Source organism: Hemitrygon akajei, chromosome 10, assembly GCF_048418815.1.
Source record: "Hemitrygon akajei chromosome 10, sHemAka1.3, whole genome shotgun sequence".
NCBI classification, from domain to species: domain Eukaryota; kingdom Metazoa; phylum Chordata; class Chondrichthyes; order Myliobatiformes; family Dasyatidae; genus Hemitrygon; species Hemitrygon akajei.
Genome location: NC_133133.1, coordinates 61,581,849 through 61,596,434, shown reverse-complemented (window position 1 = coordinate 61,596,434; position 14,586 = coordinate 61,581,849). Strand labels below are relative to the sequence as shown.

At 39.9% G+C, this 14,586-nt stretch overlaps 1 protein-coding gene across 5 annotated transcripts in view; it reads right to left on the bottom strand.

Moving 5' to 3' along the window:
- The window catches only part of pcdh11 (protocadherin 11), a 798,581-nt gene extending 791,131 nt beyond the window's left edge, over nt 1-7,450 (bottom strand). For 4 of the 5 annotated variants that reach the window (XM_073058401.1, XM_073058403.1, XM_073058404.1 and 1 more), the window contains exons 1-2: nt 7,280-7,450; nt 3,807-6,863 (exon numbers count right to left, since the gene is read on the bottom strand). In XM_073058401.1, the coding sequence (XP_072914502.1) occupies nt 3,807-6,836 (3,030 nt within the window). In that variant the 5' untranslated portion in view covers nt 6,837-6,863; nt 7,280-7,450. The remainder of the gene's footprint in view (nt 1-3,806; nt 6,864-7,279) is intronic. The other variant, XM_073058402.1, reaches the window with a different exon arrangement.
- Between the last annotated feature and the right edge of the window lie 7,136 nt (nt 7,451-14,586).

Genomic DNA, 14,586 nt, shown 5'->3' with positions numbered 1-14,586 from the left:
CAGAAATAAATTTTAATTTTAAATGAAAAATGGTACGTCTATCACTAATGTTGAAATGGAGCTACTTTACACCGCATTGCACTTTTAAGAGAACTCAACTATTGCTTTTAACAAGTACAGCAGCAAGTAAGTTGCTTACTCAAAATTGAAAAAATAGCCAACATACACAAGTCTGCAAAATGTTGCACGTTTTACAAACTTTTGCATGTCTGCAGTCAAACCTTATCATTACAAACTCAAGTGGTCCTTTGGCTATGTCTCATTGTTTATCTACTCCGATGGATCTTGCACCAAAACTGTGGTTAAAACAAGTTAAAATATGATCTATATAATTTGTGCTCTTTACTGATTAAGGCTAGTTTGTATTGAGATATGGGTTCTAGATACAATTGATGCCCTCGAGCACCTTACCATGTTCCCATGATATTCAAGCAGAAGGTATCATGGTCAAGGTTGATCCCCTAAAGCAACATACATAGATACACACTTTATTACAGCAAGTCACCAAATGGTTCAGATTGATAGTACAGACACAGGTGACCAACTGCAACAGGTAGTGCAACGGTTCCTCCTGAACACAATATGCATTGAGGTTAGAGTCTATGCTACAGCAGTAGAGACCACAGATCAAACTTGTGATCTTCCTAGAGCAATAATTTATTAAGAACATCGGTGCAAACTAAAGTCCATGGTGAGGGATTTATTTAAAAAGATGAGTTTGTAATAATGAAGTTCCACTGCAATCATTTTGATATCAAGACACCATGTTGTACATCGAGAAAGAACATTAACTCAAAGTGAACAGCTCATTTCAAAATAAACAAGCACTGCCTCACATATTTAGATTTAATACTGATTGTTTCCCCCTGCTCAGTCACTTGACGGGTGTTACAAGTTGCACCAAATGAAAGTCTGTCACTCATCTTGTTTCACTAACACCACCCATTGATACTTCAAAATGAGAGACAGGTTGTACTTATTCTATAATCTTATTATAAAATCATAACATTTCTTTGAACAAAATCAAATGACCTGAGCAAAATCTGCCAGCTCCAAAAGAACATATCTTGCGGAACCTCAGCTCCCATTTGATTTACTGCATGCTTTGTGCTTATTTGATTTACAGTTCCAGATAAAGCATCTGTACTACCATAGATCTACGTGGAATATCACAGAAAGTAATACACAGAGCCTGGAAATTACATCCTGGACTTAACCATGGATATTATTAAGAATTGTAAAACAAGCCTGTTCTGTTGCTCTCACATATCCCTCAATCTGTGGTAATGAATCAAAATCTAATGGAAGTCTAATATTAACTCTGAAAATATTGTAACTATAATTTTTTAAAGAATGAACAGAACATCTTGGTTCTCCAAACTGGTCAACTAGCAACAAATGTATCTTATCAAATTGGCCAACAGCATCCATAATGACACAACCATCGTTACCTAGAAGGGCCATAAGTCTAACATTGTTAAATACTGTGTGCGTGTGTGTGTGTGTGTGTGTGTGTGTGTGTGTGTGTGTGTGTGTGTGTGTGTGTGTGTGTGTGTGTGTGTGTGTGTGTGTGTGTGTGTGTGTGTGTGTGTGTGTATATATATATATATATTGTTTATTCTTAATTGCAGATTATCCCTTTGTCCTGTTAACTAAGGGTGAATTTCAGAAACAATGTTGGCATGGTTTGAAATGACACCTTTACTTTCATAAAATATTTACAGTATGCTTTATTTTAAAGTGCCCTCATATTGTTTATACCTTGAAAGTTCTGTTACAATTAACAAGGGCCTCCATCTATGGAAAACCTGCATAAACTATCTGAGAAGCAATGCTTTCTCCCATCAGCACCATGATAATAACCCCCACCACCAAGTAAGTTTACAGACATTTCCTCAATAAGTGTGAGAAGCTTGAACTATACTACAAAGTCAATCTGTGAAATTATTTTGGTATGCATGGACAGTTTCAGCAAACATGCTCTGAACAAACACAGAGAAGGAGAGGCTGACTGCTGCACCAATTTATCTCACATTCTTTGTGAAATCAGGTTATAACCTTATTTACCGTGCAATCCCCAGAAAACCACAATCTAATCTAGCAAACTGGTAGAGCTACTGACTCCTAGTGGCTTAATTGGTCCAACCTGTGTCGCAAAACTAAAAATGTTGCAAATAATTCAAAGAGGGGAGGCAAAAGTAGTTTAAAATTCACATGGATGCAACAGCCACAGACCTATTTATTGTTAGCTTCAAATTAAGTGTTTATTAGTGTTAAGAGGCAAACATTGATGAATGAATAGGTTCCAAATCAGTATGTAATTCCTGGAGTGAAATTCTTCTGTAAATCATGGCCAAAGTTGCTCAGAGAATTAACTCATATTAGCAGCAAGGTTTTTTTTTTGGTGATTGGATATACTTGTACATTGGCCAAAGTGACAGACAAAAAAAAACGGCTACTCACAGGGAAACTCTTGAGACAAATAGTACATGCAAATTGTCCTCCAAGCATATGAATAATTGAGTCATATACCGTTATAGCTGGTAGCTTCTTGGCTCCAGCTCAGATTCCCTTTGCCTCCCAGTGTTAAACTGGTCTCAAAGGAATTTAGGATAGTAAAGAATAATGGAGATTCATAAAGACACATTAAACAACAGACACTACAATGTTCAATAATAGCAGAATAACATGTACTATTTCATCTGAGACATTTGCATATTATTGAGTAATTTTGTCACTATAAAATATATCCTTCCCCAACACACTTGTCAACCAATAATCTTTGAAAGCACCCGCAACACCTTTGCTTTCTCCACACTGGTATTCTCAACACCTTGGTTCACGTACATTTTCAATCAACCTGCCACTCCCCAATTTGCATTTGCCCTGTCCTCCTTTCCTTAGAAATTGTGCATATTATGGAACAGTACAGGATAAACGAGAATGTATTTCCCAGTTAAGATCCAGAGGCCTGGCTCCATAAACTGTGTCAAATTCTTAACAGATCAAAGATACACGATATGCCTGCTGCCTAAATTCTTTGACGTGCATGTTCAACATTTTTTTCAAAATGGACAATTTTAAGCAGCCAGTCACTGGCATGCAAGTAGGGTGACAGAAGTGATATCAGAAACATTAAAACTCAAATAATCATGCTTTTGAAATCTTGACATTCCAAGGTTTAAGCAGTTGAGATTTTCCATTTACTTATACTACTAAACAGAATTGAGAAGCTGCTCTTTTGCCCTGCTCCCTGCAGATCTCTAAATTAGAAATTACAGAGCATTCCTTACAGAAGCATATTTATTTAACAGGAAGGCAATGGTCAAGTCACAGCAGTTTTATTACAATTTTTAAAATATATTACTGTCTTTGTTCTTCCGTATAATGGGATACTGTTTTGCTGTGTAATGTGTGGTCTGTTCCTCCCTTCCTCACTGCTGGTGCCAACGTCTCTGAACAGAAACCAAAAGATCGATTTTGTACAGCCTCACATTGCACCTGCACTACGCATCTCAGGATTCCTGTGCCTGCTACTCCACAGCATACTTGCAGTGCCCTTCTCTTCAATAATGCTGCAGCTTTCTGTACACCCAAGGAAGTACTACAGTGCCACCTAGAGACCATGTGGTTGAAACACAACTTAGCATCACCACCAGCTAAATGCCACTTCATTCTAATTTCTCTCTCCAACATTGATGAATCACAAGCTGTTTACATTTCAATGCCTCAGCCATGCATGACCATTCAGGCTTTTAATCTTCACAAGATCTCTCTTTGAGGGCCAGTTAGAATCTCTGCATTACCTGTCTGGTGTGGATTGGCCCTGCAGTCTTGAAGCCACCCTGACAACTGCACTCTGAAACGCTGTAGGGGTCAGAACTGCTCGAGGAACACTTGGACAGGGAGTCACAGCCCACCACAAACGTGTTATCCAGCGGTAGCTCTTGGATGACATGGTGCTTCTTCATGGGCACTGGAGTCTCAGGCTTGATTTGAAAGGAGGGCTGGGGTGAGGCAGACTTATAGTGTTTTCCAAGATCTGGGCTATCAGGTTTGAAAGTGGTAGGTGTGGTGCCCCAGTTATACTTCCCCATAGTCTGATCCTCCAATTCCACTGGAAGATCCAAGGTACCATTGATGTGCTCGTGGGCAGGGTCATCTGGTTTGGACTCCTCAATTGTAACAAAATTCAGAAGGAGGTTCTTTGGAGACCTCTTCTTCTTTCGTTTCTTTTTCTTAATCTGCCTGTTCTCCTGATTGGGGGAAACCCACTCCCCACTCTGTTTCCCCTTCTGCGCAGCCTTATGTCTCGGCGTGTGACGGCATCGCACCAAAGCAGTAACAAAAATGACAAGAATGACGGTCATGGTCCCGGCTATGATGGCAATAACAATCTTAATGTAATCGTTCGTCTGAGGGGTAATCTGACTATCCCCAACATTCTTATCCAAAGGGGTCTCCATGCTCTTCCGCACCAGGTCTTGGACATATGTAAAATTATCGATGGTTTCATTCACAAACAAATGCACAAGTGCTATGGCATGCAGGGATTCTGGCTGTCCCAAATCAATGACCTTCACTACCAGCCTGTATAAGCCACGGTCTGTTGTTGTGACTTTTTCCTGCAGGGTAATGTTGCCAGTCATTGGATCAATGGCAAAGAGCCCTCTGGAATTCCCACTGACTATGCTGTAGCGAAGCTCCGCATTCATCCCTGTGTCATTGTCAATGGCAAAAACCTTTCCCACCACAGAGCCAGGGTTAGCAAAAGTAGATACGAGCTCGTACGAAAAGTTAGAGGAAGGATACACAAACACAGGGCTGTTATCATTTACATCAACAACATTTATAGTCACTCTCGCCACTGAAGTTCGTTGAGGCCTACCTCCATCGACAGCTTTGACTTGAAACGTATAAGAACTCTGCTGCTCCCTGTCAAATGTAATATTAGGTTTGATAACCCCACTGGTGGGATCAATTATAAAGTAGCCTTTATCATTCAGTATAGAAAGGCTAACAGCTGCATTACCTCCTGCATCGGCATCAGTGACTGTGATAAGTCCAACAGTTCCATACATGGGCAAGTTTTCAGGCACATAGAAATTGTATTCACTGTGTGTGAAGGAAGGACTGTTGTCATTTTGATCCAACACAGTCAAAATCACAGTAGCATTGCTCTGAATAGAGGGCTTGCCACCATCCCTGGCTAGTACAGTAAAGACATAACGGTCTTGCTTCTCTCTGTCTAATCTCCTCATAGCTGACAGGATTCCGGTTCTCCGATCTACGCTGAAGATGGATGGGGCATTGGGACCCAAGAGGTAAGTAATTTCTGCATTCTTCCCACTGTCTGCATCAGTAGCACTGATTTTTGTTAACTGTGTACCAGGGGTGTTATTTTCAGGAATTGACAGCCCAATTATGGGCTGATTAAAAACAGGAGCGTTATCATTCTCATCCTTCAGTTTAATCACCACAGTGGCTGATTGATTTAACGGTGGTTTGCCTGCATCAGATGCCACTATCTTAATAGTGTATTCTTTTGTGCTCTCATAGTCTAGCAGGGCTCCAGTTTCTAATAAGAACTGATTATCAAACACAGGCTTCAAACGAAATGGGACATCATGATCAGTAAAGCAGGTGACTTTCCCATTTAAATCAGAGTCCTGGTCTGTAACTGTGATCAGTGCAATTTTGGTATTAAGCGGAGCATTTTCAGACAGCAAGACAGTACCGTTGACGGGGTTAATGATGTACCTGGTGTCAATGGTCGGCACGTTATCGTTAACATCTGTGATGTTAATGGTGACCACTGCTCTTGACGGAGTCGAGCTGCCATCGCTGGCCAGGACAGTCAACTTGTGAACTGGAAACTCTTCCCGGTCCAGGGGCTGCCTCACTGTGATCAGGCCACTGGTGCTGTCGATGGTGAAGAGCCTCCTGGCCAAAGCAGACACCTGGTTACTGAAGAAAAAACGGACAATAGCATTAGGGCCAAGGTCAGCATCCGTGGCGTGGAGCTGGATCACCGAGGTGCCCACAGGAGCATTTTCTGGGATGTGGACTTCAATCTCACTCTCCTTAAACACAGGACGGTTGTCATTTACATCAGTCACAGTAATCTGGAGGATGGCAGTGCTCGACCTTGGTGGCACCCCACCGTCTTCCACTTTGATCTTCATCACGTAAGTGTCTTTTTGCTCCCTGTCCAGGTTCTGCTGCACGATCAGCTGGGGCCACTTGTCGCCCTCGGGAGTCTCGATTATGTCCAGCCCGAAGACATTCTGCCCCTTCAACAGCTCGTAGTGCTGAATCCCGTTGACTCCCACGTCGGGGTCCACGGCGGAGGGGATGGAGTAACGCGAATTGACCACGGTGTTTTCGGGAATGGAGATGTTGATCACGGTGGAAGGGAAGAGGGGAGCGTTGTCGTTGATGTCCTCGATCAGGAACCTCATCTTGACCAGTTTGAAGACCTCGTTGGGCAGCACGGCCACCTCGACCTCGTAGAAGCAGCGGGTCTCGCTGTAGATGTTGGCGCAGAGTTTCTCCCGGTCGATGCGGTGCGAGGTGGTGAAGAGCTCGCCGGTGCTGTCCTCCACTCGGATCAGCGGCGTGTCTCCCGTCTTGTACACCAGCTTGAAGATGAGCGGCAGGTTGGCGTCGCTGAGATTCAGGTCCCGTACTAAGTTGCCGATCAGCACGTTCTCGGGCAGCTCCTCCCGCACCGTGTAGTCCTTCTCCTGCCCCAGCCCCGGGACTACGATTGCAAACAGCACCGCCGCCACCAGGTACAACTCCATGCCCAGATCCTGGACCGAAAATAATCGCATCTCCCCCTCCCCAAAGGCCGTCAACTTCTGGAACAGTTGGGTAAGAAGGGAAATATTGGGGGGTGGGGGGGGGGGGGAGGTTAAGGGCAGAAAAAAAGAGGAGGAAAAACTAATTAAAAGCTGTTTGTAATTATACATGACAAGTTCAAAACCGCAGCCTGAAATCTACAATAATTACTAATGCCACGCACTGCAATCAGAAGCAACAAATTGATAAGCCATTCGCAGCTCTGCAATTTACACAGCAAAACATTAAAACATAGGGGTATTTGCAATAGTTGAAACAGCGATTTGAGATGCGCCCAGAGAAAAAAAAAGACCTGAAAATTCATTACACATCGCTTTGCATTGACTGCACAGTAATTCCCGGGCAAATAACATCCCGCTTACTTTTAATAGGGGAAAAAAAACAAGCAATTATTTATTTTCCTTTTTCCCTTCACCTTTGATTTCTTTGCAAACGTTTTGCTTTCAGAGACGATCGGCGTTGCGTATGGCGCTGTATCTTGCAGAGTGCTGAAACATGCTCCAGATGAAGTTGGCAGCAGGTCGTTTGCTCCTCCAGCGCTCCCTCTCCTGAGTTGGAGCTGCACGAACTCGGCTTCTGCGTTGCAGCCTGCCTCGTCTCCAGCTCTCTGCTACGCCGCAACTTGATAGCGCCGCACCAGCTGAGCGACACCTCAGCCCACCACTTCTGAGCTTCCTTCCCCGCCGCATCCCCACCCTGAACCCGCCCACCGACCATAGCACTATCCAATCGTCAGCAAGGTAGGGCGGGACTCTGCCGTACACAAGCCAATGGCGCTCTCCGATTCCCTGATGTCACTGCAGGCGGGGCTTGTGTTTCGGAGCAAGCCTAAGAAAGATTGCTTTTAAGAAAAGGAGCACGTTAAAGATATTTAAACCGAGACGATTAGTCGAAAAAATGGGAGATTTTAAGTTCCTGCTTCGATATCATTCTTGATGCAGAGAATCTAATACATTAAAATCACCTCTCCCTGCGCTTCCCCTCCTTTACCTATTCATACACCTTTTTATTTCTGCAATGTCCTAAAACTCCTGTTCAGTGACCGAGATTATCTGCTACAGCTATCTGCTCATCATTCCTTTCCGAGGTTTTCTGTAAATTCCTTCTCAGTTTCCTTTACAATTCAATTACACAAGAAACTTCAATTGTGTTCTCTCCTCAGATGCTGCCTGATTTGCTACGTGTCACAGTATTTTTGATTATATTTCACATTTCCAGCCCATTGTTGCTTCTCATATTAAGATGCCTGTAAATCTTTGATGATTATCGGGCAGGGAATATGCTCAAAATATTAAAAGCCAAAATCGTGGCTACATTCTACTACTGCTAACTATATGTGTTTGTTTTTCAGCCAGCACCTGTTTTATTTACATTAATTTTATAATGCTTGATTTTTTTTCTCTTCCAAAATTAAAAGTGATGAGTGGATAAGTACAGGCTATTTTTTTGTGGAACATATGTGTAGTTAGTATTTCAGTAATATTGTAAATGTATGATTAAGCATTCTTTGTTTGCATAATTTATTATGGGTTACATGTAAAAGTACATGAATGGCATACGTCATTTTGCCACCAAGTCACGTGTGAGCACCTCACTAAAGTAAAATGAGGTAGACCAGTTTCACCGGCTCCTGTGTTTTTCTTTCAATTAGTGTTGGGAGTTCCAAAACATAACAGAACAGAGGGGTTTGAGGGGAGACTGTGCATACAAAATTATGAAGAGTCTAGTAGTAGTAACTAGAAAAACCATAGTCCTTTCAACAGAGGGATTAATAACTAAGGAGATAAATTTAAAGTAATTGTCAGCAAGATTAAAATAATGGAAATGTTTACACAAGCAAGGATGTGGAAATTATTAGAAATACGCCAAACTCTCACCACATTTCAACAGTACTAGAAAATATGTTTACAAATGATGGAACTATACAGTTAAGGGACCTGCAAACTGGAAGGTGGGATTAAGATGAAAAGCTGTTATAAAGCCAGCACAGACATGATGGACCAAATGGTCTCCTCTGTGCCATAATTTTCTAAGAAAGGAATATTTCCATCTATATATTGCTGTCAAGATTCTCCCAATATTCCAAAGCACTTCAAGGTCAATTAAGTATTTTGTGAAGCAGAGTCACTGTTATAAAAGATGCAGATGTGGCAGTCAAATTGCACATTGCAAAGACCTAAAATAGTAGTGAGATAATATTTTGGATACAGGCCATTCCTGGGTAATGGACAGGTTCTGTTTTCACAGATAACCATAAATCTACTTTGCCCCTATGTCGACAAAAATCACTTGAAATTGTAACTATACCTTCTCACTGTTGTAATGAATGGCTTCAAAAGCACAGAAGACTAATAAAAAGAAAACAATTACTTCAAGTGGAACGAGAGAGGAAACTAGTTCTGCCTTTCATTGGAACAATTGCACGTTCATACAACAGACTGAAATTAATAACATTGTTGCATCTTGTGGACATGTAGGAGTGTGCATAGGTTGGGGGTTCATAACCTGTTTTGAGCTACTTGTTGAGGGAATAAATATAGCTGGAACACTGAGAGGGTTCCTTTATTTGTCTTTGAAGATTACCATGAGAGTCCACCAGCAGGATAAAGTATCTCTCAGTTTAACAATGCATCTCTAACTATACTGCACTTCCTCAATACCACATTGGACTAACTTGGGTGAAGACTGAAATTATATACTTGACTAAGAGTGTGAGTGTTGACTTTATACACTGAATGGCCACTTTATTAGGTACAGCAATGTACGTAATTCAGAGAAGTATCACTGTTGTAATGCGCGGTTACTTGAGTTACTGTTGCGTTTTTGTTGGCTTGAACCAGTCTGGCCATTCTCCTCTGACCTCACGTTCGCAAGATATTTTTACTCACAGAATTTTTTTATTTCCGGTTTTTACACCGTTCTTTGTAAACTTTAAAGACTGTTGTGAAAATCTCAGGAGATCAGTAGTTTCTGAGATATTCAAACCGCCAAACTAGCACCAACAATCATTCCACAGTCAAAGTCACTTAGATTAAATTTCTTCCCCATTCTGGTATTTGGTCTGTACAATAACTGAATCTCCTGACTATGTCTGCATGTTTTTATGCTTGCATGATTGGCTGATATTTGCATTAATATGCTGGTGTACAGGTGAGCCTAATAAAGTGGGCACTGAATGTATGTTGACAGCTAAAATATAAATCCCCTGAATGGTCATGGTGGACAAAACACACAAATTTAACCATTTTAATTAAAAAGGTAGTGCAGCCAATCCCTGTGTTACAGGCAGTGTTGCTTTCCTAGAAAACCATACTAACGTAGCAGTTACTGTGATGCTGTTACAGCTTGGGGCATTGGAGTTTGGAGTTCAATACTTGCATCCCCCGTAAGCAGTTTGCAAATTCTCCACATGGAATCATGGGTTTTCTCCAGGTGCTCTGGTTTCCTCCCACAGTCCAAAGGTATACTGGTTAATAGGTTAATTGATGATTATGAATTGTCCGGTGATTATGTTCGAGTTAAACCAAGGTTTGCTAGGCAGTGTGGCTCCAAGGAACAGAAGGTCCTTTTCTCTAAATGTAAAAGTAAATAAACAAAACTGTCCCTACTGCAATTTTCTGTCATGTGAAGCCACACCATCTGCACATGCATCAACCAATGCAATTTGAAAAAATTGTGTTCATTTATTTACTTTTATCCACATAACTTTTGTACATGCAAATTTTTATTCCATATCACTGGCTTTTATTTTGGTACTGACTTATGAATTCTCTAAAGGTAAATTTCTGATAGCCTTTCCACCATAAGGTGGGGGAGGGTCACCTGTTCTACATATGCTGAAACATAACACTTTTCTTTTAGATCAGATTAAACACAGATCCTATCACTATCAAATCATGAGGATAAACTTGCCCATCATTTTTCAGGCAATGTGTATTTGTGGGCACTTTGTATGAGCTGAATAAATATCACTGTTACATTGTGGTTAGATTATTTTAGAAAATCACACTAAGATCCTTCCAAACTAATGTAATGGGATCAGATTAGATGTTGACAAACTTCTGAAATCAAGTATCAGGCCTACACTACAGCAACATGACAGTAATCAGTCAGCTTAGAGAAAATGCTGAAATATCTCAAAAAAGCATGATGGTACTAACTTGTAGATACAGATCTCCTAAACCACATTTCACAATTGGTAGCTTGATTGAGAAAATCAAAAACACAGAGAAACATTGGGGAAATGGAAAATCATATTTCATTTAACATTCAGACAGAAGTCATTATGCATCGTAAGTCAGAAGCAACATCAGACATAACCAACTCTCTACCTTCACTTTACACAGATAAATTGATTTTCTTTCCTGCTATTTGATCACCACTTTGAATAATCTAGATGATTTCAGTCTTTGTAGTTCTCATTCAATTTACTCAAACACATTCACTCTAAGTTTTTTTCAGTTATATATTCCAATCACAGTATATATTTTTCACATATGCTACTTATAAAAAGAAATTAAATGAGTGTTTGTATGTGATGAAGGAAGTTTGGAGGCCAGTAACCAACACAAAATCCTATCTAAGCAGAGTTATAAGGAATTCTTTTACCTATAAGCTCTGTTCTGATAGACAAAAGAGTACCAGCTAGAATAAGAACATATTTATCCTAAACCGTACGGTCAATTTCTTAACAGTTGTTACGTGGACCTTGTAGCAAGCAGAATTTTATTTGCCTGCTTCAGTGCAATCATGCATAATAATTTCTATGTATACAGTACATTGATATTCAGCATCCATCCCAATTTATTGAGTATATTCTGTTTGATCCAGGATGCTGACCAAGGAATTCTAAACTGAGTTGTGATCCAGTTCACAGCAGTTAGTTACATTTGGAAATCATTTTGAACAGCTCCAGAGACAAATGCATATCATGTGCCAGCTCCATTGACTCTGCAATATACATGGTTACTGTACAAGTTTACTGTGAAGTTTAGCTATCTCATCAGCATTGTCATAAAGGGACACTAGTACATGAAATCTCACTGTGGTGACTATTGCAAAAGATAAGCAGACAACAATGACAATCATGATTGAACAAAATCATAAATCATATGTCATCTCCAAAGCTTCTTTCTTTAGCTGTCCAGCTTCTCAACAAAGCTCATTCAGGTGTAATACCCTAACTGTCCCTACACAACATCCATTAAACAGTCTTTCCTGCTCTTGTTGTTCTGTTGATAATTATTCAGTCTGTTTACATGTTCACATTTACTTAAGTCTGATTATTGACGTTTGTGCATGTAACCATTCTGCTAATTGTTGATTGCTCATGGCTGTTTGTACTATTGTCTTGTAAATTGTTGGTTGCTTTTGTGTTGTCTGTTATGGTATTGTCCTGTGTTTTATGCTTGGCTTCAAACCACAATCAATTCTGGTATGCTTCACATACTGGCAAGAAAGTGATTCTGATTTGGATTATAATCCTGATTTCTGGCATTTTTGTCCTTAGAATTAGTACTTAAGATGTGAAACTGTAATTACATAAAGACTATATAAAATCAGGTTTAAAGATGAATATTGTAGGCAAGATCAGAAACCATTGCACTTATTATGCACAGAGACTCTGAACCACATTTACGTTTTTAGACATATATTTTATTCAGTGCTGCAGCTATGCTAGATAATGCAATTTTTCTTATCAAAAAATCTAGCTATGCTCTTCAACTCTAATCCTCTAATATCTGAGCTGGTTTGTTTGACTCTAAAGATATTCATACATCAGTTTTGGAGTCTAATTTTGAGGAGAATATACCAGCTAGCTGAAACATAATGATTGTTCAGCAGAATTCATGAAGGATGATGTGGTTGTAACTTAGACATGGGGTCCAGCAAAACAGTGTTCATTTCACCAGCTTTGTTTTGTTAGATCCAGTAATGCCTGTACATGACAAATAAAATGATAGGTTTATTTCTGACTTACATTTGATATAAATCAAATATTTGAATGGACCAGAGTATCTCAGTTCCAGAGAAGGCAACCTATAAGATTGGCCAATGTCAAGTTGAATCACAGAGCTTCATTAGTTAACTTCGATCTAAAATCAATGACCAGGAAATAAAATCTCACCATAGGAATATAAAGGCTGACAGGTTTCTTGAATGTACAAAAGAAGACTGTACACTGTAGTAAAAATGGATTTTACTCTTAATGCTTTTCTCAAAAATGTACTTCAGCTGATGTTTATTTTATTAGTAGATATCAACCTGTTCAGATGAAATAGATGTTTTAAGATGTGCAGCTTATGAAGACATACCAATAGATTGTTTACCATTATTTTTCTTCCAAGCGTGGTATAAAAATAGGAAAATACAGGAAAAAAAATCTTCGTTACTCTATCCTATAATATATATTAAGTGACTAGAAAACTGGATGAAGGGTCTGAAACTGAAATATCAATTGTCCATTTCCCTGAATAGATGCTGCCTAATCTCCCAAATTCCTCCAGCGCTTAGCGTGTTTCTCCAGATTTGAGTATCTGGAGCCTCCTGTTTCACCATTTTCTTCCCCGAGTAACTCAATTACTAAAGCAAAGAAGGAAGTACATTTGACCACTTGTGACCATCTGGTTTCAATTTGGGCTGTATTTAAGATGTATCAATAGATTAATATCTATAGGTTACAGAGAAGAAAAACAATTGAAGTGGTTGTTTCTGCTTTAAAAAACATTGGAGAGGGCCTGTAGCATCTATAGAGCTGAAACCGTCCAATGTATCTTTGACCTGAATTGTTTCTTTGTTTCTCTTTCCTTTGACACTGTTGGCAGACTGAGTACTTCCAGCATCTTCTGGCTAGACTTCGAAGTTACAGCATTCGCAATATTTATTTGTGTATACTTGCTCCTGATTATACCACGGAGATGTTTAAACTAGACTGTTAATGCTCTCATGGCTACTAATTGAAAAGTTTATAACTCAGTAATGATTACTTTGACTAGCTAATAGCATTAGGAATTGATCAAGAAGTCAGATTAAATAAAGCAAAACAAGAAATATTTGAAGTATTTGTTTAGATATTTAATTAACAATGCAGTGGGGAGTAGAGCTTCTGACCCTTCAAGCCATGCTGTCCCAGCAAACCCCCCCCCCCAATAAACCCAATTAACCCTATCCTAATCATGGGGCAATTTACAATGACCAATTAAGCTACCTGGTACGTCTTTGGACTGTGAGAGGGAAACCAGAGCATTTGGGGAAAGCCCACAGGGAGGACGTACAGAGACTCCTTGCAGAATGGCACCGGAACTAAACTTGGAACTCCAGAATGCCCCAATTTTAATATTTTCACTATTAATGCCCAGTGTTTAATGTTGAGATAATATTTACATTTCCTGTACACTTAGATACAAATAGATCAACATTTTACTAACCAATGTACTCATTAAATGAAGATTTTTATGTCTTTCTCAGAAAAACTTTAAATGTAGGTCTCCTTCCATTAATTCAAGTAGTACATGACTCCTATAAGCCACTTGGCATGCGAGGTTGCAACACAGGTATTCTCAGAGCTACTTTTATTTCATCTGCTGTTGTTTGATCACTCAATTGCTGAGGAACAGTGTCAGTAAACCAGTCAGTCAGCAATTACTTAAGTAGGTTGTTGACAGTCACATCCGAAGTCTGAAGCAGTACATGATTCAAAAACAAAATGAGCAAGCACCTTCA